Source organism: Zootoca vivipara, chromosome 15 (genome assembly GCF_963506605.1).
Source record: "Zootoca vivipara chromosome 15, rZooViv1.1, whole genome shotgun sequence".
Classification (NCBI taxonomy): domain Eukaryota; kingdom Metazoa; phylum Chordata; class Lepidosauria; order Squamata; family Lacertidae; genus Zootoca; species Zootoca vivipara.
Genome location: NC_083290.1, coordinates 29,797,385 through 29,813,742, shown reverse-complemented (window position 1 = coordinate 29,813,742; position 16,358 = coordinate 29,797,385). Strand labels below are relative to the sequence as shown.

The following is a 16,358-nucleotide window of genomic DNA, read 5'->3' as shown; positions in this document are numbered from 1 at the left end:
ACCTCGTGGTCTGTGAATCTGATGGTGAGTTGCCAAGAATGAGACCTTGTGGGTGGCAGTAGATAGCTCAAGGAAGGTGTTGAGGTAGCACGTGGCAGCTGTGAAAAAGGACAACTTCCGTGCTAGGGATCATTGGGAAAGGAACTGAAAAGAAAACTGTTGATATCATAATGCTGCAACACTAATCTATGGCGAGTGGATTTGGAATACTGTACTCTATACTCTCCTAGACGCTTCAACTGAAAAAATATTACATTGTTAGAAAAGGGCACCCAAAATGATGGATGGAATGACTGGTTTAGAGAAAAGTTTAGTAAAAGGGGTGAAGGGTTGGTTGCTCTCACTTGGTTGGGCTGTTACTGGCATACAGGACTAGGTGGTGTCTGGGCTACAGCAGTAGAGCTGCTCTTACACTATTTATAGATATGCTCTTTGGGAGCTGGGGTTCCTAATATGCATTGTTAAACCTCTTCACTTCCATCAGTTGGTCCAATCCCCTTTTAATAAAACACATGCCAATTTCCTTGCTGGATCCAGTCAAGCACCACACTCGTCTACTAACCTGCCAGTTGCACTTGCTAAATTAGGCCACCTCCAATAAACTCATTTGCAGCACCCATCAGGGATGAACACCAGTCAGTGGGTCCCATTTTCAGTATGCAAGTGATATACTTCTTGTGCAAGTGGGGGCTCCATTTTTCAGGATGAGAAGCCTGAGAGACCTCTCCGTTTAAGGTAGTGTTCGTTGTCAGCTCCTCTTGTAGCAGAGTTACACAGGAAGCAGCTTTACACCGACCAGACCACTGGCCCTTCTGCCTCATTGGTTGGCAGGCAGCGGCTCTCGCAGGTCTTTCAAGCCGGTTTCTCCAATTTTAGAAAAAATCGTGACACTTTTGAAGGTGATTTGCAGATAGTTCGCATAATGCTATCTAGACCAGCCCCTTTCAAACGCCTAACGGGCGCACTTAGGCAGGAGACACTCCTCTGCCCGTAAAATATGCGGCCGGAGCCACGTGCAGCATCCACAGCGCCTCACTGCAAGGACCGGAGCGCAAGGCGACACAGCGGCGCCCCCGGCTTCGCGATTCCGAAAAGGGCGTGCACCGCGTCAATGGGAATTACGGTATAAGGGGCGTCGGGGGCCACCTCCCATTCATAGAAAGCCGCGTGTGGGCGGGGCAGGAAGTCGGAAGTGACGTTCGGGACGGGGAGGCGCATGCGTGACTCCGCGGAGTGGCGATGGAGCCGGCAGCGCCTAGTTGACCCAGAGCGGAACCCCCTCCAGCCCTCGCCCCGCCTGCCTGCCGGCCTCCTTCGCTGCTCGGCGCCACCAGCGGCATGACCAGCTCGCCGCCCGCCTCGGTGAGCCTCTCCGCCGCTGACTTGACCGGCACTTCGCTCGCTTTGGGGAGGGGAGGAAGATAGGGGCCGAAGGGGCGGGGCTTCCAGGGGCTCAGCCAATGGCGGAGGACGTCGCGATGTGACCTCTGTGCATGGTGGTGACCTCACGCGCGTCCCGGGGGTCTTTAATGAGATGCAAATGAGTTCGGCCCCCGCTGGTGGGCCTGGGGACGGGGGTTGCCTCCGACCATGGCTGCCTCTCTGCTACCTTCCCCCCCCCAACCCGACTTACGTGGGTGCTATCTCTCTTTTTCTACACCTGTGTGTCCCCCAGTGCTACTTTTCTTAGAAAGGGGGAATATAGTTGTTAAATGGTGGTGCTAGTTTGATTTTTATTAAACTCGATTTATATGTGTGTGCGTGCGTGCACACGCACACACAATTTTAGTTACAGGTAGGTAGCCGTGTTTCATGTTGGTATCCCGTCCTGTAATCCGCTTTATAGCCACAGAGAAACATTGGGCTGGTGTTTCTCCCAGGGCTATTTTGCCCTTTGCCGGTCAAGGGAGGCAGGTTGCATTTCTAGAATGTGCTCCTGTCAAAATCAGATGCCTCTTGTTTCTTGCACAACCTTGTGCAACTTGAGCTCTGCCTCTGTGTGGCAAGGCACTCTTGCCTAATCCAAAGGGTGGCTTTGTAGGGTGCACCTCTGCCCTGTTAGGTAGTACACTGTACAGATACCTCCAGGCAGTTTCTACTGGCAGCCAAGGTGAGCCAGAGTGTGGTGGCGGTGAAGAGAAGCGTGGGTTTGCTTCTTTCAGGTGCCCTCTTGCATCCCTCTGCTATAGGGTGCTTCATCAAGCTGTTTTTCTAGTTTTTGCGTGCACACTCACACTTTCACTTACCCTTTCAAAGTGCCACTGGGGATACATCCCATAGCCTTCCCATGGGGAGACTGTTATATTAGCTTCCACACCTGAGATTTTGCCTGGATTTTGGGCTGTTGGGCCTGAGCCTTTTGGGTGATACTGTGTATGGTGGACACCTACACAGCTTGCCTGTTTCTGTGTTTTCAGTCTCAGATTCAAACAAATTCTGTGCCCTTGGTCTCTTCTCTCTTCACACAAAGCACCTCTTTCTGTTCCCCTTGGCTGCATAATTGCTCTACAAACACAGAAACTGCTGCTTTCAGCACCCTCATGGTATCTCTTTTTCTTCCCTAAAGCTAAGCGTCTACGGTAGTGCTGATGGCTATGTTTGATGAAGACTGAAGGGAACTGATGATTTGGGGTTGACTTCCAGAAGTCACATATGGGGCTTCAGTACCTTGTGACTACCAATCTCTCCTATGAACGATTGACATCTATTCCCCATTTTCAGCTCTACTGCCCACCTGTGCCCCGTTCCTGCGTTTTGCCCTATTTCCCAGCATCCCATTTCTTGTCTTTATATACTCCTTTCCACGCCCACTACCCTAAGAGCCACATTCTCTTGGGAGATGTCCCAGAAAGTAAATATCAGCCCAGCTTGCGCACTTCCTTGCTGCAGAACAGATAGCCTTGGCCACCATGGGTGGAAGCAAGGAGGTTATCAGGATGATAGCTTCCTGCATTCTGATCCACAGAGATTATAGTTGTTTGCCATGCAGTTTGAGTGTATCTCCCCTTCTGCGCCACCACCCTCCCCCTGCCCTATATTGCAAATACAGCAAGTGGTTGAAATGTCCCTTGTTCACTTGTGCAAATGGCCCCTTTGTCAATGGCTTTGCTCTGGGAGATTGTCTTCTGCTGCCTGTCTTTCCCAGAACAATTTCTTTCTGTGCAAAACCCGGACAGTTCCTCGCAAGCAGCCCCTGCAGCTGCAGTTCCCTCCAGGCTCAGTTCCTTCCTTCTCCCCACCCCCCTTGAACGCCCTTTCCCCTTCTCTGCCTTATCTCTGCTGCCAGGTTGGGGCTAGTTTGCAAGGAGAGACTCCTTTGATTAGACGCTGACAGAGCAAGGCAGCAGGTCTTCCTCTTGCCTCTAGCAAATACATCTTTTTCTTCCTCCTCTTCACTGGGTCCTGGGTTGCAAACCTCTATTGAGATGGCAAAGGTGGTGTTGCAGGACAGTCAGGTAAGAGGTGTATGTCTCTCCAGGCCTCTTTGCAAGTCTGGGGAAATATTTCCAAATCTTAACAGCCATTTTGACAGATCTGAAGGTTTTCTGACCCTGGGTTATTGGCCAGGACTTCATACTTCTCTCCCTGCCTCTCTTACCCAAACACATGCAAACACAATCTCTCTTTTCAGCTGTGTGTGTTATGACATATTTAGGGATGAAACTTTACCGCGAGAGACAGACCCTACCAAGGAATATTTCTAGATGACTCTGCCCCTTGGGGCCAGTTGTGCTATTGAATAACCTCCGCTTCTTTCAGGTCTTTGACACATGTGTTCTTTGCCCTGAAGCCTGTCAAGGGTTGCTGGGCTAGGGCTGGTCAGGTCAGGCAATAAAAATGGCATTAGTAATAGTTGTTTTTGTGGTTGTGCCAACAATGTTATGGTGCTTTACAGCACAACCAAAGGGAAAGGTGGGTCCCTGCCCATAGAAGTGTAGAATTGTAGATCTGACACAAGGGAGGCAGGTAAAAAGGATGGGTGTCTAATTGCACATTGCTCAGCTATCCTTTAGGGCTGTTCCTCTTAATGTAGCGAACATTGCAGAAGGTGTCTACCCAGGTAAGTTCCAGTGTGGGGCTTCCTGGGATGCCTTCTGTGTCCACTTCCATGGCTCAACTGTACCACCCTGCTTGGCAGCCCCTTTGCGAGGAAAGGCTTGGCTGGTGCAAGCTTCCTCTTGATGTAGGGTTTTGCGGGGAGATTGTGAAAATGCCACCACAATAACCCTCCCTCTTTGGAGTAATTGGAGACATTTCTTCACAGGAGAAGAATGGCTTGAAGAAAGAGACTATCCGCGTGGGAACAAGGAAAAGCCAGGTGAGGTTCTTGTCATTACCATTCTCTTGCTTGCCTGCTGCTTTTCTCTCTCTGCTTTTCCTGTGCCTGCTTCTTGCAAAGCGTTCATACAAACAGGACTGTGCATTGACTGGTGAATGGATTTGCTTTGGGACAACAGGGCATTTTCTGTTCCTTTCCTAGTAACCAGGTTGGAACAGAGGAGGGCAGGGAAAGGCGGCTGGTGCTGAAGAGAGCAAGCCCTAGAACGAAGTGTATTCTTGAAGGCCTGGGTTATAGGGGTGGATAATAGCAATATATAAAAAATGCCTTACGAAAAGGATGAAGAACTACCCTCTATTGTCCCAGAGGACAGGACTAGATCCTAGGGGCTTATGTTCCAGGAGGGAAGAGCTCAGATGAGCATTTGGAGAGGCTTCTTAAAGGCGAGAGCAGTTCTGACACTGAAACCATGCTGGGCTCTCTCTTGGGAAGGGACAAAGCTAGTGGTGGAGCACCTGTGGTTCAGTTCCCGGCATTTCCAGGTAGGACTGTGAAAGAAGACTCCCTGCCTGAAACCCTGGAAGAATGGCTGCTAGCCAGTGCTGACTGTACTGAGCTAGAGGGAGCAATGGTTTGTCCTGGGATAAGGCAGCTTCCTGTATTGTCTCACTGGGGGTCTTTAGGCAGAGGTTGGAGAGTCCTTTCTTAGAGATGCTGCTGGATTTTCTGTATCAAGCAGGGCTTAGACTTAGAGTCCCCCCACTGCTGCCGTAGCTCTTAATGGCTGCTGTGCAGGAACTCACATATTCTGGGAACTATCCTTGCCCTCTCCTTCAGTAACAGCTAATTCCAAATTCATATTGGGCTAAGTATCACAGGAGTTGTATTCCCAAATGTGCATATTTCTGAATTATATTTCACTCAGTGCTGCTCCTCAAGACTTTCTCCCCCTTTGCTACTATTGCTGTAATTTGCTAGCAGCCACAGGGTTTCATTTGTAATGTATTGTTTGTCAGCTGTGCTACTTCGCTGATGCTCATTGATGAACAATCTTAAAAGTTCTCATTTTTATCCGCCTGGCAATTAATCCGTACTTCTCCACTCCAGCTGAATTGCTTTGGTGGTGTTGAGCAACCATCAATTCCCCTGACCTTTATTTGCCAGGAGGATTCAAAGATTTCCCCATGTGCCGCCCCAGCAGGAGCAAAGAAATACGCCCAAGAGCCAAGACTGGGAGGGGCAGTCTTGTAAAGAAAGATAATGCTCCACCCTTGCAGTGGAGAGCTAATCGCCCATCTGCCTCCTGTTGTTGAGGCTGGTGGCAGCTCAGGAATAAACCCCCAGAAAGCCTGTTCAGAACAGGGGCCTAGGATGGGGCGGCACCTTGGGGTGTGAAAGATCTTCTTTTCCCTAGGAGCCCTGTCCTGGGGGCCAGAAGTGGGTCTCCACTCCTTCTCTCAGAACATAAGAATTGTGCTGCAGCTGGGTCACATCCAAGACCTGTCTAGTCCAGCATCTGGTTCTCACAATGGCCAACCACATGCCTCTTGGAAGCCCACAAGAAGGACCTGAGTCAAGCAGCAATATTTTCACTATTGCAATTCTCAGCAACTGATACTCAAAGGCACACAACCTCCAACGCTGGATGCAGAACACAGCCATTGTAGTAGTAGTAGTAGTAGTAGTAGTAGTAAATGTTATTTATACCCCGCCCTCCCCGGCTAATACCAGGCTCAGGGCGGCTAACAACTTAAAATGCAGCCTCATTTCAGTGGAAGCCCAGAATCAAAACTGTTTGGGGGGAGAAAACGTCAAAACTTCACCAAGGCCAACTATCCAGACTGGTCCTATGTGGGCCAGAAAAAAGCCAGGGAAGTCCCCAAATAGGGGTTCCATCACAGAAGGAAAAGGAAAGGGAGGGATCAGGCTGATTCCAAGCCAAAGGCCAGGCAGAACAACTCCGTCTTACAGGCGCTGCGAAAAGAAATCAGATGCCGCAGGGCCCTGGTCTCATGAGACAGAGCGTTCCACCAGACCGGAGCCAGTGTTGAAAAGGCCCTGGCCCTGGGTGAGGCTAATCTGACTTCCTTAGGGCCGGGACCTCTAGAGTGTTGCTATTTATGGACTTCAAGGTCCTCTGCAGGGCATACCAGGAGAGGCAGTCCCGTAGGTACGAGGGTCCTATTGTAGCCAATATTCCATTGATAGTCTTATCATCCACGAATTTGTCTGCCCTTTTATAGCCCCTGAAATTCATGACCATCTCTATGTCTTGTAAGAGCAAACCCTGCAATTTAATTATGCTCTGTGTGAAGAAGCCCTTCCTTTTGCCTGTCTGGAATCCTGCAACACTTGGCTTCAATGAATGGTATTTCTGCAGAGCTTCGTTCTGGGAGGTTTGCTGAGCACACATCAGCTGCGCTGCTGCCTCTGCTTCCTTTGTGGGCTCTGAAGTGCCTTTTCATTCTCTGACTGGCTCAAGCCAGGTTGGCTCTCTTCATGCCCAGCTTTTTTTCTGTGGCTCCCGAAGCCGGGGGGGAGTGGGCGGGAGCAGATCACAGACATGGACCGGATCCAAAGCCAATGAGTGTGAAAGTGCATAGGAAGTGGGAATGGAAGTCTCACGCCTTGTGGGCTCTTGCGGGAGCAGGATATCGGAGCAAGATTCTGTGCACATGTCTTCCTCTGGCAGCAGGTGTGTTGAGGATACTTGCCGTCTGCACCTCTTGGGTCATAGGTAGGGCACACTGATTTGACTTTGCCCTCCTCCTCTCTCAAATTGCAGCTCGCCCGGATCCAGACGGACAGCGTGGTTCAGATGCTGCAGGAGCGCCACCCTCACCTCTGCTTTGAGATTGGTGAGTGTGTGAGGCAGGAAGCCTGGAATGGGCCACAGTAGTGGATGGGGAGAAAACAAGCCAGCCCAGAAGTTCCATCCAGGTGCTGGGTGACAGCAGCCTCACGTGGGCTAAAGAACTGTACAGACAGAGTGCCGAGCTTTTCTGACCTGGTGCATGGAGAAGATGGGCTTGTTTGGCACCTAGCTTTGTATTATTATTATTATTATTATTATTATTATTATTATTAAACACCATCATTATTATCATCATCATTATTAATTTCTATACGACCATTCCTTCAAGACTCACAGGGTGGCTTGCCATATAAAACCCCAAAATACATAACATTTGTTTATTTATTTAATACATTTATATGCATTTCCCCCCTTCCGATGAGCTCAAGGTGGTGTACATGGTTCTCCTCCCCATTCCATCCTCTCAACAACCCTGTGAGGTAGATTAGGCTAAGAGATGGTGACAGGCCCAAAGTCACCCAGTGAGCTTCATGGCTGAGTGGGGATTCGAACCCTGGTCTCCCAGGTCCTACTCTCAACACATGATCAGTTATGCCACACGTTACATAGTAGCAAACAAAAACAATATCCCACGCCCACAAGGTTTAAAAGGCCATAGATTATTTAAGTAGCCAAAGGCCTGGGATAAGAGGGGTGTTTTTGCCTGGCGCCAGTTTGTGTCCTACCCTACTAAAGCAGTGGGCAGCTAGGAAGTCCACACATTGCTTCCCCCTTGTTGTGTCTCGTGTCCTACTGGTGCTTGTCATCCTTCCTGATCTTCCCTCTTCCTTTTTTCCTTCCTCCCTCTCTCAATAGTTGCCATGTCAACCACAGGTGACAAGATCCTGGACACAGCTCTGTCCAAGGTAAGCAGCCGTATGCTCCCTGGGCTCATGACGCAACCAGCAGTGGATAGAAAAAGCAGCCCAGGTTGTAACATGCTCTTTTCCCATTTAGATTGGCGAGAAAAGCCTATTTACGAAGGAACTGGAAAATGCACTGGAAAGAAATGAGTAAGTTCTGTTTGGCTGGGAGGTGCAGGAGAAAGCTCTCCTTGGTGGGCAATACCTGGTGGTGCCCTTGGCGCTGGTGCTTTTGCTCTGAGCAGGTGTCCACGTCCTGGTAGGCAATGGATTCTTCCAGAGCCAGGAAGTCTTCTCTTGAGCAAAAGCGTTGCCTCTAAGCCAGCGTTGCAGGTTGGGAGTCCAGCAATTGTGGGAAAGGGGAGCCCAGTCATGGCGCATAACTGGAGAGAGAGAGCGCTCTGATGCCTCCTGTAAAATAATGGGTATTTTTCCTGCTCTTTCATGAAACATCAGGGCCTGGTGTTTAGAACTGTGTCACAGCAATCCTGAGCAGTAGGCCACATTGAGACTGACATGCCCAGGCCCACCCAGCAAAGCTTCATAGCCAAGCAGGGATCTGCTCTGAGGTCTTATGCTTCATAATTGCTCTCTCTGCCCATCCTGGGCCCATACGTTTGGCACACCCATGGCCAGCTCATTTCTTCCTTTCCAGGGTTGACTTGGTGGTTCACTCCCTGAAGGACCTGCCCACATCCCTCCCACCCGGCTTCACCATCGGTGCCATTTGCAAGTGAGTTTGGGCCTCTCTGCTTCTTTCTGCCTGACTGGTGCTCAGCGCTCCGGCTCTTGGTCCATCAAAGTTTGCCCTGGCCAGGCATCCGCCTTCCCTTTTCCATGTCAGCTGTTGGTCCCTGCGGAAGTGGGCATGCCCACCAAACCACCTACTTCCAGAGCATCAGATGGGTAACAACTTCTTTAACCCATCTAAACTGGCCACTGCCTTAGGCCAAGTGGTAGCCTTTGCTGTGAACAGACAAAAGTCCAACTCATGGAGCCTCTAGCTGTCTCTTTGCAAGAAACTTGGAGGCAGCTGCTGCTGCTGCTGCAACCCAGTTGACCTGCTCCCTAAAAGGCAACCCCGTCTGTCCCTTGCAGGAGAGAGAGTCCGTATGATGCGGTCGTCTTCCACCCTAAGCATGCAGGCAAGAGCCTCCACAACCTCCCTGAGAAGAGGTGAGTTTCACTTCTTCCTTCCTTGGGTTCCATCTGGTGTGCAGGAAGGGCTGAAATTAGCATTTTGCCCCAGCTTCAACCCCTCTTGGGTAGCAGTGCTGAGAGAGGTCCCTGCCTGCCTGAGGTCTTGGCCAGCCGCTCTTGCCCAGAGTTGACACTTTGCTGCCAGGAAGTCACAGCACATGGTCCCGTGCAGAGGTTTCCAGGGGACTGTTCCTAACTCTGCTCAGATGGGTGAGGCTGACCAGTCCAGACACTTCTTTGACGCCGTTTTCCTTTTGGCTCTCTGGCAGCGTGATCGGGACCAGCTCACTTCGCCGGGCAGCTCAGCTGAAGAGGAAGTTCCCTCACCTGGAATTCAGAGATATTGTATCCTTTGAAAATGACCCCTTGACTTAGACTGGCCCTTGAAAAACCAAACATCAATGCCCCCTCTCCGTAACCCCCCCCCCACCTCGCCATGCTTGACCTCTGCACTCAAATCAGCTTCTCTTGCCATGATGTGTAAAAATGACACCTTGGGGGGGGGGGTGAATTTCCTAGTGGGGAATGTGGCCATTCTTTTGAATATGCAGCTTCTGTTATATTCAAGCAGGTCTCAATCCTTTGTTGGCCAGGTGGGAAAAAATGGTCTGCAATATGAGAACTTTTTCAAGGCCACACATCCTTGGCTTGGCTTTGAATCCAGGGCCTAGCCAGCCATTGTGCTGAGATGCAGCCCGGAGGCCTGGCAGAGGAGCTAAGGTCTTGAGCAAGGGTCAGCAACCTTTTCCAGCCGTGGGCCACCGTCCCTCAGACCATGTGGTGGGCCGGACTATATTTTGAAAAAAAGTAAATGAACGAATTCCTATGCCCCACAAATAACCCAGAGGTGCATTTTAAATAAAAGCACACATTGTACCCATGTAAAAACACCAGGCAGGCCCCACAAATAACCCAGAGATGCATTTTAAATAAAAGCACACATTCTACTCATGTAAAAAACACGCTGATTCCTGGACCATCCGCGGGCTGGATTGAGAAGGGGATTGGGCCGCATCCGGCCCCCGGGTGTTAGGTTGCCTACCCCTGGTCTTAAGCCCTCTCCCTTCCCTGCAGAGAGGGACTGTGGTGTCAGAACACCCTCCCTGGTGGCCAGCTCTGGAAGTGCAGGCCATGGGCCATCCAACCAGGGAGCTCTGTGGTTTTCCCTTAATCCTTATTGTAGAGGGGAAATTTGAACACTCGCTTGAAGAAGCTGGATGAGAAGGAGGATTTCAGCGCCATCGTCCTGGCAGCGGCTGGCCTCAGGCGCATGGGCTGGGACAGCCGCATTGGTCAAGTAAGTGGGGCAGAAGAGATTGGGATGAAGGTTGTTTCCCTCCCCCCCGCCCCTCTGTGCCCAGGGAGCTTCTCCTCCTTGTGTCCTCAGTTCTTAAGATGCTCACTGATGTCTGCATTCCTTCGGGATACATAAACTGAATGAATTTGTGAAACGCCCTGAGATGTATAGGGCTGTATTCAAATTCAAAATAAATAAAATATTTCGCTCTACTTTTGTTCTGAGCATCACCAACCCTCGTTCTGCTTCCCTCCAGGTCCTGAGCCCCGCAGACTGCTTGTACGCAGTTGGGCAGGTATGTGATGTGCTCTCCATTCTGGCCCTCCTGTGTGTGCGAATAGCTGAGCCTCTCCAACACTGCTTCTTGAGGGTGCCTTTCGCTCATTCTCCTGCTCCTCGCCCTCAAATGAGCATCCCAAAGTCAGGCTATGCACACCTTCCAATGAATTCTCTCTAGAGAGCAAACTCTCAACTGGTGTGAATCCCAGAGCTGGAAGGTTAAATTGCCTTGGTGCTCCGAGGCTGCGCCCCTTGCCCTGGGAGGGGGGAACCCATTTGTGCAAGGATGGCTAACCTGTAGCCCTCTAGAGTTTCTTGGCCTACATCTCCCATTAATCCTGTCCATGAACTGTAAAGTACACAAACTGTAAACTGTAAAAGTGGGTGTCCCCCGAACTGTTTTCTCAAATTTAAAAATCACTCAAAATGCCACTAAGCTCTCTTTCATTGCACGCCTTGCTTGCCCCTTGTCCAAACATGGGTGAAATGTATACATCGTGGCAATCCTTGAAGACATGTTCTTTTGTCTCTCGGAAATTCCAACAGCAAAAATGCCAAAACCCATTGCAGGGCAATTCCTTTCTAAGGCCAACCAGAATGTCAGAAAATATCGTGCCAGCTTTTGAGTCCCCCAGAACTATTCATTGGGCTGGATTAGAGGTTTTCAACCTTTTTGAGTCCATGGCTCCCTTATCCAAGTACATTCTTTTTGCAGCTCCTGTGGCGCTCAGGAGCCCAGCTATGTCACCCCTTGCCTGCAGAGCTGGCAGCCTCTCAACTTTATTCAAACACCCTCCCTTGTGGAGTGTTCTCTCAGTCTCCTCTCATCTCCCCTCTTCTTGGGAGTCCTCTGGGCAGGAGCTGCTGCTGTCCCTGGTTTCTGAGCTGCCCCCCACTAAGAGAGGTGCCTCCCAGAGGCAACATTCACTGGAGAGCTTATAGCCAGGGCTGCTGCAATAAGCAGTTGTGCAAACCTTTGGGAGGCAGAGCCACAAGAGGGCATCAGAGGAGGAAGGGAAAGAAAGGACAGAGTAATTATGTTGCCTGCGGCACCCCTGATCATTCAAGGTACCCCAGGGTGCCACGGCACACTGGTTGAAAACCACTGGTTAAAAAAACCCCAGACACTTAAAAGCTTGCACCATATTGTGACATTTTGGTTGAGCTAATAAAGGCATTGGCATAATATGGATTTAGTAATTTTTCTTATGGGTCGGTATGGCTCGCTCTCTTTTTTTGTCCAAAGCAGTTTTTAGCAGGGGCTTGTGGGGGGAGGGATATTGGATGCTTTGGTGGTCGTATGTCTCCATCTCAAGTTCATGGCTGCTTTAGAGTAGAGAGACTCTGCTCCTGTTGTTCTCTGACTGCTGACCCTGGTCATTGCAAAGCAGGGGCTTTGAACGCTGTGGGAGCTGTGTAGTCACTAGGCTGTTCTAGAAGCTGAGAAGGGCCTCTTTCCCTGTTCCTCTTCCTTTCTCCAGGGAGCCTTAGCAGTGGAGGTGAGAGCCAGAGACCAGGAGATCCTCGATATGGTGTCCGTCCTGCACGACAGTGAGACGGTGCTGCGCTGCATTGCAGAGAGGGCCTTCATGAAGCACTTGGTAGGTTTCAGGAAGTGCTTGATCGGAGGCTACAGCAGCCACCTGCTCATGTGGGGCTCAGGGCAGTGGGGTGCTTCCTTCCCAGGGAGGAGTTCAGGGATTTTTTTTATTAAAAAAATAGTTCTAAGAGTTGTGTTTGTCTCTCAGTTTGATCCTTTCCCATGGGGAAAAAAGTGAGGGGGGGGAGTATTTGATCCCCTGCTAAACTTGCCCATTTGCCCTCTGACAAAGAAATGACCAGTCCATAATTTTAATGGTAGGTTTATTGTAGCTGTGAGACAGCATAACAACAGGAAAAACCCCAGAAATCTGTGGAGGAAGCTGAAGGTTCGAATAGCTACCGTGTTTCTCCAAAAATAAGACACCGTCTTATATTTATTTCTCCTCAAAAAACACACACTGTGGCTTATTTTCAGGGGATGTATTACTTTTTCCCTCCTCCTCCTCCTGCCGCGGCCGGCATTGCTGCTTTGCCTATCAATGTCTTATTTTCGGGGTATGGCTTATATTCTTTGAATGCTTAAAAATCCTGCTACGTCTTATTTTATGGCTACGTCTTATTTTTGGAGAAACAGGGTACACATCAGCCTCGAAATCTTACTGACTTGGAGAGGATCTGCAAAGAGGAGTGGGACAAAATACCTCCGGAGATGTGTGCAAACCTAGTGGCCACTTACAAGAAACATCTGACCTCTGTAATTGCCGACAAGGGTTTTTGCCACCAAGTATAAGTCATCTTTTGCAAAGGGATCAAATACTTATTTCACTCATTACAATGCACATCAATCTCACTGACTTTTGTTCTGGGGTTTTCCCTGTCATTCTGTCTCTCACAGCTACAATAAACCTACCATTAAAATTATGGACTGGTCGGGCAAATTTAGCAGGGGATCAAATACTTTCCCCCTTCACTGTATGCATTGTGACTTGCAGTTATTATTGATAGTAGTTTAGTAATTATTTATTGCCATCGTTAAGAGTGAATTTGTTTAGTCATTATTGATGTTTTATTTTATTGTGTAACATTGTAGTCAAATAGATTATTACTTTATTTGATATGTTGTTCATTTTAAAGTTATGCTGTGTTACGGCTTTTTTAATTGGATCAGGTTAATATAAGGTGTGTTCTTTGCTGTGTATTTTGTTGCTGCGAACCACCTAGTTTAGTAATATAGAAAAGTGGTATGCAAATTAAAAGTGAAATGAAGAGGGAGGCTTGGCAGCAGCAACAACAGCTGTGTCATTCACCTCCCCGACATTTTCCATTCCAGGAAGGCGGCTGCAGTGTCCCTGTGGCTGTGAACACTGTGCTGAAGGACTTCCAGGTAAGACAATTCAGAATACTGTAGGCCTCGTTTTTTTCCCAGCCAGCAGCCAGGGTGGGTCTCTCTTAGCAATGATTTGTGGGCCGCCGCTCCCAGCATTGAAAGCAGTTGGTGGAGGGAGAGACCTGTGCTGGATGCAACAGCCCTGCTTGGTATGAAGGGAGGTGTTCCCTGACTGAGATGGAGCAAAGAACCCTCGAACCAGCTAACTCACATTCTTGGCCTTCCACCTGCAATACAAGGATAACAACACCAACCCACTCTATAGGGTTGTTGTAAGGGTCACCAGAAGATAATGTATGTAAATTACTTGGAAGATTGGGTCCAAATGGTTATCAACAGACTAGGTGTTTGCTGACCAGGGGTGCGGAATCTGTGGTTCTCCAGATGTTTGATTCCAATCCCCATTGGCTGTGGCTGAGTGTTATAATTTAAAAGCATTTATAAACCACTTTAAAAATGCTGAGTTGGGAGTCCAGCAACATTAGGAGGGTCACAGATGTTCTCTCCTCCACTTCAGACATTGATTTTCCCTCTTTGGTAGTTCCCATAAAAGTTCAAGTTGCTGCTTCCAGCCTGATAATTCCTTCCTGTCCTTCTGGGACCCTTCCTTTTTTAAAAGGTGACTTAATGCAGAATCCCAGACTCATGTAGAAGACATGTCACATATTGCCTGTGTCATCCCTTGGCTTTCCTGCACCTTCTCCAAGGAGAGAGCTGTGTGCGGTGGCTGTTGACATTTTCTCTTTATTTTCCCTAGTTGTATTTGACTGGAGCGGTCTACAGCCTTGATGGATCTGAGAGCCTACGTGAGACCATGCAAGCAAGCATGAATTATTTTCCACACGAGGTACCCATTCCTGTACAGTATTTCAAAACAGCACATTTTCTAGGCTTCCACATAGGGGAAAACCAGGCCCTTACTGTTCTTTTGACTTGGCTCCTCCTGTGACATGAGATAGAAAAACCAATAAAACTACATCTAAGCAAAGTGTGGGGAGCTTTTGGCTGTTGCTGAATTAGTTCCCTTCATTCCTGGCAATGGGTCCTGCTTGTTTGGACTAATGGAAATTGCAGCTGAGTAACATCTGGAGGGCCAAAGGTTCCCCACGCCTGATCTAAGCTCTGCTTCATATTACAGTATATTCAAAGCAGAGACTGTGGGCTGTTGCTCCCAAACAAACCACTGTATGTAAGGCAGCAACAGACCCTAATCCTGGGTTTAAGCTTAAGTGCAACTTCCTGGTTTGCTTCACAGGAGTAAAGCAGGAACTATTGCAAAGTATGCAGTAGCATGCTGCTCATTCACAATAAACTGTGGCTTATTGCAATGTGCTAACAAGCTCATAGCTGTTTTGGCCAATAGTGGAGTCGCACTTGTTCAGCCTCCTCCATTAAAAGACCAGCTGTACAATCCTAGCATCTTGTTCATATGGGTTGTTCCCCCCCCCCTTCTAATTTTACTGCAGGAAACAAAATCAATGTTACAATTTTAAGGAGGCTCACTCTCCTTCAATAAATGTGAATCTTGAATCACTGCCTCTAACCCTAAAACGTCCTATTGCTGGCTAAGGGATTTTGCACCTTTCTTTTGCTTTTCAGAACGAAGATGGCCCCAACGATGACATCCAGCACGTTGGCATCACTGCAAAGAATTTCCCTCAGTCTGCTCAAGTGGCTGCAGAGAAGTTAGGCATTCAGGTGGCTGAGCTCCTCCTGAGCAGAGGGGCAAAGCACATCCTCAACGTGGCCCGACAGCTCAACGATGCCTGATGGTGGCCTGCCTTGGATGTCAAGCTGCTCTTGCCTTTGTCCTTCATGGAAGCAATGAAGTCTCTTGCAAATCAACCACTGCCCTCTCGGTGAAGGGAATCTTAATTTATTATGGTAGCTACGCCACAGTTCGCCTGTGCTACTAAGGACTGGCTCATGCTGTAGTCTCCAATGGAAGGTTCATGCTGGCCGGGATCACTCCCTTTAACACACAGCTTGAATTTTGAGAAAGAGAACCATTTAAAAGAAGTTGGTGCCTTCATTGATTGCTGTCAGGAGTAATGTAACATGGTACAGTTGCATAGAATGAAGTGTATATTTTTTTTAATTATTGCCAAATGGATTAAAGAAGTTTAAACTGAAAGCAGTGGAATTCTTATTTGTTTAGCTATAGCTGAATCTACTGCCGCTTATTTGTGTATGCATACCAGCTCCTTTAAAGAGTAAGAGCTGTTCGGCAGTGGAATTTGCTACCAAGGAGTGTGGTGGAGTCTCCTCCTTTGGAGGTCTTTGAGCAGAGGCTTGACAGCCATCTGTCAGAATGCTTTGATCGTGTTTCCTGCTTGGCAGGGGGTTGGACTGGATGGCCCTTGTGGTCTCTTCGAATTCTATGATTGCACATGGCTTTCCCTCAAAGAACCCTGGGAGCTGCAATACCAGCACTCTTAACCATAATTTCCAGAATTCTTTAGTTTGTAAAACAGACCTGTTTTCACATAAATATTGCAAAATAATCACCAAAGGGCTTTAGCAGGAAGGAGCAAACTTTGTAAATCTCATAAGATCTTCAGAACTCAATCCTCTTTCCAACAGTGGCTAACTAGCTGCTTCCAGGCACCCATACAATAAGCAGGACATGAAAGCAACAGCCCTGAAGCAAGATGCAG

General features: G+C 48.8%; 1 protein-coding gene across 2 annotated transcripts; it reads left to right on the top strand.

Moving 5' to 3' along the window:
• The first annotated feature begins 1,213 nt into the window (after positions 1–1,213).
• Positions 1,214–15,835, top strand: HMBS (hydroxymethylbilane synthase). Of its 2 annotated transcripts, none has more exons than XM_035138927.2 (14): positions 1,214–1,362; positions 4,265–4,318; positions 7,065–7,137; positions 7,950–7,999; positions 8,091–8,146; positions 8,652–8,729; positions 9,095–9,172; positions 9,466–9,541; positions 10,380–10,493; positions 10,750–10,788; positions 12,254–12,373; positions 13,645–13,698; positions 14,459–14,548; positions 15,301–15,835. In XM_035138927.2, the coding sequence occupies exons 1-14, from the start codon at positions 1,339–1,341 to the stop codon at positions 15,469–15,471; spliced, it is 1,077 nt and encodes a 358-aa protein (XP_034994818.1). In that variant the 5' UTR covers positions 1,214–1,338; the 3' UTR covers positions 15,472–15,835. The 2 variants fall into 2 exon arrangements, with proteins under 2 accessions (XP_034994818.1, XP_034994817.1); XM_035138926.2 differs by lacking the exon at positions 1,214–1,362 and adding an exon at positions 1,467–3,455.
• The last annotated feature ends 523 nt before the right edge of the window (positions 15,836–16,358 follow it).